The 11866-nt window shown below is 31.2% G+C and overlaps 1 protein-coding gene across 2 annotated transcripts; it reads left to right on the top strand.

Annotated features, from left to right (window-relative positions):
• The first annotated feature begins 346 nt into the window (after positions 1–346).
• BZIP8 (bZIP transcription factor 8) lies at positions 347–4400 on the top strand. Of its 2 annotated transcripts, XM_026124889.2 has the most exons (5): positions 347–1351; positions 1961–2051; positions 2350–2476; positions 3659–3813; positions 4188–4400. In XM_026124889.2, the coding sequence occupies exons 1-5, from the start codon at positions 795–797 to the stop codon at positions 4278–4280; spliced, it is 1023 nt and encodes a 340-aa protein (XP_025980674.1). In that variant the 5' UTR covers positions 347–794; the 3' UTR covers positions 4281–4400. The 2 variants fall into 2 exon arrangements, with proteins under 2 accessions (XP_025980674.1, XP_003543312.1); XM_003543264.5 differs by having other exon boundaries at positions 355–1351; positions 3659–4353.
• Positions 4401–11866: the final 7466 nt, after the last annotated feature.

The raw sequence follows: 11866 nt of genomic DNA, 5'->3' as shown, positions 1-11866 counted from the left end.
ATCATGATGGAAGGGTTAAAATTAGTGTGGGCTAATAAAGTGGGAAGAGAATAGAGAATGTTCTAAAATGAAATAATGACCAAATTTGTATGAAAGAAACTACATTATTATAAGGGCATCCCACTAAAAAGAAGGTCACAAGGGCACGTGGTGGCCGATTCCCACTACTTACTAATCCACTGGCGACTTTCTTGTAACACCGTTGAAACCCAACCCCTCTTCATAGCTGTTCATAGCTGTCTAATCCCTCCCCATCCCCATGTGACCCCACTGCACAAACATATAGATACAGATACCCCAGAGATTTTTTATTTTTAATTTGGGGATTTAAACCCCGAAACAAAATACTACTACTACAACAATTAAATTTTTTAAACAACTTTGTTTTTTTTTTTCTTAAAAAGAGAGAGAGAGAGAGAGAAAAGAAGAAATCAAGAAAGTTCATGATTATGTTGTTTTATGTTCGTGTGGCTTTCTTACCTCTAACAACATTCCCCTGTGATTGCTGGGAACATGCATATACATATATATTTATAAAAGGGTTGTGTTAGAGCCTAGAGGCTCATTTGTTTCCATTTCTTCTTCTCTCTCATTGACACATCCTTGTTGTGCTGCATGCCTTATGCAATATATTTGCACATACAATAATGTGTGCATATATACATATATATGTATATATATCATTTGTTAGGGACATGTTAATGTACTACAACAAAAACATTAACATCATCTGAGGTTAATTTGCATTTTGCAACAACAGTTACTGATTTGGCGTGTTTGAACTTTGAATTCAAATGACGCAATTACCTCCAAAGATCCCAAACATGTCACCAAGTTGGCCAGATTTCTCTTCACACCACCAGAAGATGCAATTGCCACCTCTTAAATCCGGTAGCAACAACAATTATCAGCACAACCAGAACCCTTCTTGGGTAGATGAGTTTCTTGACTTCTCCTCGGCCCGGCGGGGCGCTCACCGGAGGTCGGTGAGCGATTCCATCACCTACTTGGATTCACCAATGAAGTGTGGAGAGAATAACAACAACAATGAGAACGAGTTTGACAAGTTTGATGATGAACAATTCATGTCCATGTTCACGGATGAAGTAGTGCTCTCTGGGGTCCCCTTGCTTCCACCAACCATCTTGTCCTCCTCTAACCCTTCAAGCCCTTCTGATCAGAACTTCTTCAATGATGAGAAGGAGAAGAAGGAGGAGCACCACCACCACCAATTGAAAAATGAAGCAGATGAGGTTGAAAGCCAATGCAAACAGGAAATTATGCAGCTTCCAAATGACACCAATACTTGTTCTTCCAACGAGAGAATTACTGACCCCAAGAGAGTCAAAAGGTACGTTTAGTAGTCATAAAAAATTCATCCCTACGTAAGTCCTGTTTTAGATAATTAGCTTCTTCAGAAACACTTGAAAAAAAAAAGTTTCTTCCATAAGCTCATTTATAGAAGTTTTTTCGTGTTAGGTTTTTCAAACGCTGATTTTTAACTTATACAAGAGTCAATTTTAGCTTACATAAAAAATTTATCATATTTTTTCTTCTTATATGAGTATTTATATCTAATATCAATATGCTTTTTCCTGGTAAGGTTTGCAACCATTACACAAAATTGGATAAAATAATGTGTTTCTTCTTGCTTAATTAAATGTATTTTTTTAATTTAATATAGGCTTGATGTTGCTATTCTAAATTTTTTTTGGTGAATAACTGGTGTTGCTATTCTAGTATAATGATTAATTTATGTTTATGAATCATTCTTATAATTGAGAACTGGTTCTTCAAAATTATTATGGTGTTTTTTTTTTCTGTTGTTTTCTTTCTGTACAATGTTTCATAATACCTTTCGTTTTTATCTTTTCTGTAACAGAAAATGAACCATACTAAATTGCTGAGTTAGGATTTTTGTTTTCTTTGAGTTCTGTCTCTAATTGTCGTTTTGCATCAGAATCTTGGCTAATAGACAATCTGCACAAAGATCGCGAGTGAGGAAGCTGCAATACATATCAGAGCTTGAGAGAAGTGTAACTTCATTACAGGTTTGGGATGTAACGTGATGTGACTATAATAAATCTTTGTTTTTACTTTCTTTAGTGTCCATAATAAATCTTTTTTTAAGTAAATTTTTAAGTGGCATAACATTTTTCTTCAAAAAATTTTTAAGATTTTTTCACAGTTCACTTTTTTTCTTCATTTTTATCTATTAGTATATAACGTATTTTATTTAATATTTTTCTTTTGTTTTTTTATATTAAGTATATTAAAGATTTGTGTGGTTAAAATAACATTACTCAAAATAATATATTGACCTATTTCCCAATCCGTTGACCAACGAAGGCCGAAGTTTCAGTGCTGTCTCCAAGGGTTGCATTTTTAGATCATCAACGATTGCTTCTAAATGTCGACAACAGTGCTCTCAAGCAACGAATCGCTGCCCTTGCTCAAGACAAGATCTTTAAAGATGGTAATTTTCTTCAATTATTACTTGGCTAATTAAAAAGTTATTAAATTAAACCTAACTCTATTATCTTATTGTTAATTTTTTGGTGAAGCATTTCGGATATACTTTGTGGTTGATGGATGCAATAATTAGTACTTTATGGCCATTAGAATCCATCCTACTTGTGTGATCCAATGCCTTTCTTGGTTGAGATTAATTGTCATTACTCATTACCGTCCATTTTTTTCCATTTAAGTGAAATATAAACCCCTCCGAGAGTAAGGGAAAGTGACATGTCCACTATAAGCTCACTTTGCCAAGTGAACCTAACCTCGTGGCTTTTCTACTTGTCTTTATAGTTGATGCACATGTGGGTTTATATATATATATATATATATATATATATATATATATATATATATATATATATATTATGGCTTCTATACATAGATTAGAATCTTTTAGTGATCGAGAAGTTTAACTTTCTTTTAGAATTATCATTAGTAAACTACTGTTTCGGTTCCCTAAAAATTTATAATACTGCTATGAATTTGAGATTTTGATCTCGAAAATCTAAATGTTATGATTTGTGGACAGAAAGATAGATATAGTTTCATATTACTACCCTCGATTGATGGAATAGATTAATGTCATTAATTTTTTAGGGACCAATATTGTATCATTATCGATCAACATGCATGCATCTCCGTATGCTATGTTGAAAATCCAGCGAAATAGAAATGATGATTTAGTGTATTTACCAGGATAAGTAAAATAAAATCTATGCTTTACAATTGATACTGTGTGGTTTTCTAATCGAGACCATGACAAAATATAAATGAAGATAATGTACCTAACATCTCCTCGAATTGAATTTGGTTATATTAATATATTTTTCCCGAAGCATTAATAAATCAAAAGATTAACCAATGTGGAACAAAGAGTAATAGTACTAATTAATTTGCACTGTTCTTGGCCTTTTTCTCGCGAAAGCTGAATACTATAGTAATTATTTCATTAATTTAGTAGGAAGAAACAGACCAATTATGAAAGTGCAGTGCAGTTATATTGATTTTAGTGAAAGCTTTTGCATGCACGCGTATTTAAGTCTGTGTCCGATCATCATGTGCCATGTCTCCAAAGTAGTTAAAATTGTTTAACGAATTAATCTTCCAATAATTATTAATCAAAATCATATACATGCAGCTCATCAAGAGGCACTGAAGAGGGAGATAGAGAGACTAAGGCAAGTTTATCACCAACAAAGCCTCAAGAAGATGGAAAATGCTGCAGGATCACCATTACCATCACCAAAGCCTATATGCGATGCTCAAACAGAAAAGGAAGCAACACTTCTCAACGCTTGAAGATTAATTCATCACACTATAACATGATATCAAGTAGCTATATTTATTAGCTAATTTACATTACACTGTGATTCTTTATATATACTTTTATAGAAAGAAATTGCAGAATTTTGGATAAGAGAAGGGAGAAACTGATGGAAGGAGATTAAATTTTGTTTTGTGCTTGGTAATGTATTGAATGATGTCACGTACGTATTGTTGGGTGGTGAGAATTTTTATTAGTCAATTGATGAAGGAAAAAATATTCACTGAGAGAGTCACGTTGTGCGTGGTGAGGCCATTGGCTTCTGCTAAGAAACTGCGCAGGCACGTGATGTGCTGTTTGCTTTAAAAATGAAGGGGACCACACTCAAAGCTTGCATGATTAGAATGGAGGGGGATCCACATGTGCAGCAGTGGCATCAAAAGAGAGGTTGGAAGAAACAGTTGTGTCTGTCTGCTTTATCTTCATGGATAGATAGGAGTCACTGGAGTATATGTTATTGGTGTTGATGAATGATTCTTTCACTTCTTTATTTGTTGTTGTCTTTGATTCTTTTCTATTTTGCTTCATGTTTTTCAATGTATATATATATATATATATATATATATATATATATATATATATATATATATATATATATATATATATATATATATATATATATATATATATATGTATATGTTGGAAAACAAACACAAGTGGCTTGGCTTGTGTAGGGACTAAGAATGGATGCATATGAAAGGAAGGTGTGTCAGTGAGTCCTGATGGGTTTTATGGTTTGGCTGTACTATGTAACCATTTTTATTTGACATAATTAATTGAAAAAAAAAGCCAAAATGTAAATAGTCAGTTGACTCAATTTACCCTGTATATAATGTTGTTTTAACTGTTTTATAATTTTGTGTTGTGGACTCACTGACATCATACCTTCCTATGATGACAAAAAGGATACGAAGATTGTGACTAAAATTACATTGGAATTGAAATAGTGCATGTAATCTCACAATGTGTTCTATCCTTTAATTTTCTCATTCTCTTATTATCTCTTTTTCTCTATTTGTATAAGGCTTATTACGGATTTTTCTTTAGAAAAAAAAAGATACATGTGAGGGTAAACGAATAAAGAAATCATGGCAAAGGGTTACCTTTTTTTTTATAGTAATAATTAAAGATAAACTGATGTGGACGTAGCATAAGGAGATCACTAAATTGTACTACTCGATCTCATGCTTCGTTTTCTTAAATATTAGTAAAAATCTACCATACTTTTTTTATCAAGTAAGAATCCAAATTGGCTCTTTTGGTAAATTTCTTGCCCAAGAATACTGAAGAAATCCATGCTAAATCTAGATGTCAAGAATTACCTTTAATAATTTTCCAAAGTAGTCGAGTGGAATTTAAGGAAACAGTAAGGAAGAAAAAACAATTTAGCAAACAAATTATGAGAAATTGTATTTGTATAATAAATTAGTTGAGGCTATTCTAAGCGAATTCATCAATATGAGTCTTGAAACAAGATATTTTCTTCCAATAATGGGAAAGCTACCACATCCATATACGGGAGTTGATGTGGAGTCCAAATGTAAATGTAGACAGTGTCTTCCCTAGAAGTAGATTTAATACATATTTATAAGGAATTGACATAGACTATTTTCTTTTTGGCTTGTATGTATAGGTGTGAGTGGCAGTGATGATATTTACACTGGCATGAGTGTGACCTTTTGGCTGGCATGAGATTTACAGATGGTCCACTCCAGTGAATTTAAGTCCATGTTCTAACTTTTCAAATTAAACCATACCATAGCTATTATGTTTAAAACGTTCTAGAATCTTCGGTACAGTTAGGTAGCTGTGAACATGCTTAACTACTGTTGTTCTTTGAGCTCTACAGTACGGTTCATTGCTTATCTCATCATTACTATTCTAGCATCTAGCTTACTATTCTAGCAAAGGATCGTACTGAAGTGCTACAACCGCAAGCACGAGCACAAGACAAGCATATGCATGCCACAACTCATCATATATACAACTATAATATATATGATCGATGCTACTTGTAGCAGAAATTATTACATAATTTTGGACTATTATGAATTATGATGTCAATATATTCTATATATGTGTTGCAAAATTGAGGATCACTAACTTTTTTTCCTGTATTGAATTGAAAAACTCAAATTATATGTAATATATGTTAAGATTAAATGTAAATATAAGAATGATTATGAACTATGTAATAAGTAATATTCTCAAGTTGACTTGCGGAAAGTGAGAAGAGTATTCTCAAATTCTTTGCAGCTTTGCCATCGTGAGATTTGCTCAAAATTGCTTAATATTACTTCTTATTCTATATATAAACAATAGTGATATTTTTCTTTGGTTCTAATTATAAGTAATAATAATCAGTTTTAAAAGTTAAATATTTTTTATATCTTTAATTTATTATTAACTTTTTTTACTGGATATTTAATTATTAGAATATGAATATTAACATTAAATAAGATTATCACCTATAACATTTAAATTTAAAGATATTTTGAAATAAAAATTAAATTTATGATAATATTAAATGTGATTGTCACTTTTCTTGATCTTGATATTTGTACTATCTTCCTGGTATATAAAATCAAAATTAATATAATTTAGAAAGATAATAAGAACAAAATAACTAGTAAGTCTAACATGTTAGTTTTGATTTGAGGTCTTTTTGAGACTCCACTCTAATCCAATTTTGAAATTTACATTACTTTGTTATTTTACAGACATGCAAATGTGATATCAGGTCTAGTTTTCATTCTAGTCCTAGACCTGCAGATGAAAACTGAAAAACCAAAGAGATATTTTCTAAAGCTAGAGATGTGATATCTCTAAACCGAGGGGCATATCTGTGCAATTTGCCACAGTAGTCATTGTAAATGATGATGCTTGCCATAATCCTAAAACATTTGGTCCACTTTGCATGTGGAACAAGAGAGATGGTCATATCATATGCAGTCAAGTAACTATATCCAGCAGTAAAAAGGTTGAATGGTCAATTTTACTCACGAACCCCAATCATCAAACTATCAGTGTTTTCCTGAAAGTGGTAAAACCATCCACACTATCACAGTTTTTAGGATAGGAATGGTTTTACAATTATATGGTGTGGGGGCCAACTAAAGGGTGGTCCAGGTTTGTGAGTTTGGCGGGTATCTGATCGAGCTATAAATTTGTATATAATTTAATTAATCTGTTACAAGATCTATGACAGCTCCATGAAGAGATAATGAGAACAGGAGTAATGGAAGAACATAACATGGCCAAATGACAAATGGTCCAAGAGCAAAAAGAAAAAAGTCATGGTGTTTTTGTTCATCATTAATTGGTGCAACCAACGGAGGTTGTTAGGCCTTAGTTGCTTATGCATCTAGCTTTCATAGTTAAACCACCCTGTGTAATGTCTTGCTAATTTTATTCATATGTGAACATAGTTAACATATTTCAATTGAAAATAGACTCACATTTTAAAATAGTTTTTATAACATTATTTTATTACAAATTATTATGTATAGAGTTTTTTACTTTCACAATAAATAAAGTTATATAAATTCTTCACTAAAAAATAAGTTATAAAATATTAATAAGTAAAATTATTTTATACTATCATTTAAATACAAATTATTATGATGACATATTTATTAATTTTGATAATAATTATTATAAAATTATATCGATAATTTTTTATTAATTGACACGGTAAAAAAATATTTACTCTAACACTTCAGAATCATTAAACTCTTCAAATAAAGCAAAAGAAAGGAGAAACTATTATGAGAGATCGGTTGAACTCCCCAAACCACTAATTACTTTCATGATTATGCTCTGGCTCGCCAAGGAAATGACTTGGTCTATGCATGGATGATATCAAGACGTAGAATCCCACCAGAAATATCAACCACTGAACTGCCAATCATTGTATTAAAGTGAGTTAAAAAATTGCAGAAAGTGGACGATTTACTCGGGGGATGCAACAAAATTTGGGCTAAACCAGACATTTTTCTTCAATCGTAACCAGTGCAACATAGAAATTGTAATAAGTAGTAACACAATCCACGAACTAAAATTTGGTGAGAGTTTAAATCATACCAAATTAAATTGATTAGCGTACCAATCATTGATCATATGCAATATATCCCAGGTGAATTGTCCTAGTCGTATCGATGTCGTATCATGTTGTCGGTGGAAACAATAAGACATTGTCGGGAAATATAGGCTCAAATTTTGCCATGTGAAAACAGCAGAATTTCCGACCCCCACACAGAATGAGCAATAATTATAGAGGTTGGATTAGAGGAATAATTATGCAAGTAAAGGCGAAAATTAAACTAGAGGAATAGTTATGCGAGTAAAGACGAAAATTAAACATATAATAAATTTCATGATTTGTAATTTGATACTGACGTAATTCTAGGTAACAGCTACCCTTAGTTTATGGCCCCCTGTTTTAAATTAAAGACTGCAAATTACTACAGTAGAAAACCTGCAGCCCTGAACTTCGATATGAACTGATGAAAAAAAATGGTAAACGCAGCTTATCAGTTTCCTTCAGTAGCCCAAATTGGTAAAAATGCTACTTGAGAAAACTAGTGCTTGTTATAACTTACAAGAAAATTTAAATTATCATGTCAGCGTCAATTCATTTTCAGAACACATATGTTTTTAATCTTAATACATTTTTAAAATTAATACACATTTTATAAACATAAAAAAATACACATTTTATCATAATACATTTTTAATAAACTTTGAATCAATACATGGTGATTCTATCATAATACATCATCATTTAGCCTTCCTCCTCGCGCAAAAATAATGAGGATTGTCGGACATGAATATATATTAAGGGGGAAAAACACAATAACTTTCAACTTTCAAGCATTCTAAGAAGTGGCAAAGCTAGCCAAACCAAAAAAGACCTTGGAACGCAAGTTTTCGGTCTTTTTACCTCTTCATTTTATTGCTCATATTAACAATGTAAGTCTTTGTAAAAAAAAAAAAAATTAAGTCTAATTACGATTGGTCTATCAGCGGTCAGGCACCCTTTTTGATGATTTCTGATGGAGTCCAAAATCGTTGTGAACCACCCTTTATTTACTTGAGTCAGCAAATTTCATCGAATACCTGCACAAAAACATTTGGATTTAATTTTTCGATGTGCCACTAATGTTCTAAGCAATGTTTTTGTCATTGTAACAACTGAAGGTTGATTTTCAACGATCATATTTATAACAGTCATATTTTGTTGTTATATATATATATATATATATCTTTTCTCTTTTCTAAAAAAGATACAAGAGCACAAAGTCTCGTTTATTTCTCCCAACAAAAAAAAAATCCTCTTTCTTTTCATATAAAAAAATTATTTTTGACAGCAAGAGCATTGAAATTGATAAGGTTCGGATATCCTTTCGCTGCACACGATCGGAACTAACAAGTTATCGTATCTTCAAAGAGGAGGGAGCACAATCAGACTTTCTTTCTTACCCAGTGCGAGCGTTTTCTATCTAAAGATAGCGTTTACGCGCTTCAATCCAGACTATTTAATTTTTTCCCTTGATTTAATTTTTTCTTGTGCTTATTGTATGTTATAATGAATTATTCATGTGGTGTCAATTAAATTTAGATTGCTACTGTTATTTTGTTATTTAATTAAAGACTTTTTGTATTTTCTTCTTATTTATTTTTTTCATTTTATTTTGATTTTATTTTTCCAACAGATTTTACTTTTACTTCAAATTATTGGACCTAGTACTATTGGTGGACTCTTCCTACCTGTTTTGAGCTTTCTTTCTGATGCAACAACTATTCTTGATAATCTTCTATTTACAATCTCTTATTGCTTGTACTTCACTTTGGATTTGAGAATTTTATATACCAGGTGGTAATCAACTATCTTGGATTTTCCTTTAATTCCTAAGTATACCAAAACTACAAAATTTGTAGAATTTTGCGTGGTGGAAATTTGTAGAATTACCCAAATCAAATTTAATCATGTAGACCCAAAATATGGCATGTTCTAGAGAATTGTGATCGTGATGAAATATGGATTTACATAGTTGGATCATCCGTTACTGTGTTCAAATACTTGATGATCACTGAAGAACTGCTAAAAGTTCACCAAATTTTTACCAGCACAATCTTAAGATCTTAATTTTCTAAGCAATTGACTTAATCATGAAATAATTTGACTACAGCTGTTCATATGCTAATCTAGCTCAACAATCTTAAGTGAAAGAAGTTTTTTGTTCGTTAAACATCACAGGCTAGCACAGCATTGTCACACTTTCCCAGAAGCCACTCTTCATTTGTTTTATACTATTACATCTCTATTTCTCTCTTAAGATTAAATGCCTAATGTAATTTATATATACTTGCTTATACTTCAGCACAATTATTTCTGTTTCTAGTGTTACAATTGATATTTACTTTATGTTTTTTGTTTGGATAAAATACTTTATGTTGTTTTAAGATGGACCTGTTGAATGGATCAACTGTAATGTTACTAAAGATACTATGGGGAACCATTCTAATAGTTGGAATTGTGTGACCTTGAGTTGCAATAGATCAGAAGGACACAAAAGGCTTTAGCTCTGCTTGTATTTCCTATATCTTAAGTTATCTGCTAGCAATAGATCAAATTAATTTGTTTTTTGAATACGACAATTGATTATCAACCATTGTTCCCTTCTCTTTCTGCCAATTCATATATGTAAGAAAATTCAGAAAAGCAGAATTGCTTTTACATGTTCCACGACTTTGAAGAATGGTGGTTCCCAGCGAGATCCCGTGTTTCTTTAACAGTAGCAAGAAAATGACACACAATAAATTCTACAACATGCTTAAAATCGATGATGAAAAGTCAGATGTAGCATTGGCTTTTTCTTTCTGTAGCTGCCATACCTATGCCTGTTCTGAAATTAGTATTATTTATCTCTTACCGGTTACATGGCATGTGCCCCAGCACCATCATCCACAGCAAAAGGATGATAATGTTAATTTTTTTTTTTTTTTAGATAAGCGATAATGTTAATTAAATGAATGATGATACATGTACACCCGAAGAGTGTATATACCCAATTAACACATCATATCACTTGTCTCCACTTCTCTCTATTCATTCTCTGGGTTGTAGATTGACACACAGTGTCACCATTTTTGTAATTTAATTATGTTTCCACCGTCATTCAAATAATGAATGAACAATGACTGTTATGAACCCCTGGATTTAATGGATGAAGATCAAACTCATAAGAGAGGTAAAGTGCATATTGATCCTCGTGAGAGTACATATTGAATTGATTGAAAAAGATGAAAATCATACCGTGAAAGCTCTTATTTATAGAGTTGATTGTATTAACCATCCCTATCTAATTTCTTAGAGCATATCCAATGCATAGTTGTTTATATTAATTTTGTGAATCTTACCATTCCATTTCAAATTCACTCCAATCCTAAAATTGTTAAAATAAGTACTTAAATTAATTTTATGGATCCTATAAATATGTTATTTATGATATAATGTTATTAAACAATTAAGCTTACATAAACAACTACACATCATATATTGCCTGGTGAAAAAAATTGTTACTTAAAGTTAAATAATTCATTTAAGTACCTTCATCGGAGATGTTCTTAATTAACTAACTAACTGATAGATTTTTTTATTTAGTTATTAAGTGTTGGAGATATTAGATAAGGGAGAGACAACTTTTACTTCAGTTAAATTCAAATATAAATTCTAAAAATATAGGCTCAATATACAACATAAATCAAAGAATTATATTATTCATATAACAATATTTTAATTAATTATAATATTTTATTTATTTTCTCTTCTATTTCAATTTTCTTTGTTTTTTATTTTCATTATATCATTTATCAGGCCTATTATTTTCTTTTTTTCTTTCTTTTATTCTCATATTTCTTTCATTTGCGTCTCAATACATCCAAAAAGAAGTAGATCATCTTTCTTTCATTTTCGTGTTAATACACTCTAAAAGAAATAGATGATTTTGATTGGTATAA

This window comes from Glycine max, chromosome 13 (genome assembly GCF_000004515.6).
Source record: "Glycine max cultivar Williams 82 chromosome 13, Glycine_max_v4.0, whole genome shotgun sequence".
NCBI classification, from domain to species: domain Eukaryota; kingdom Viridiplantae; phylum Streptophyta; class Magnoliopsida; order Fabales; family Fabaceae; genus Glycine; species Glycine max.
This window is presented reverse-complemented; position numbering and strand designations above follow the sequence as displayed.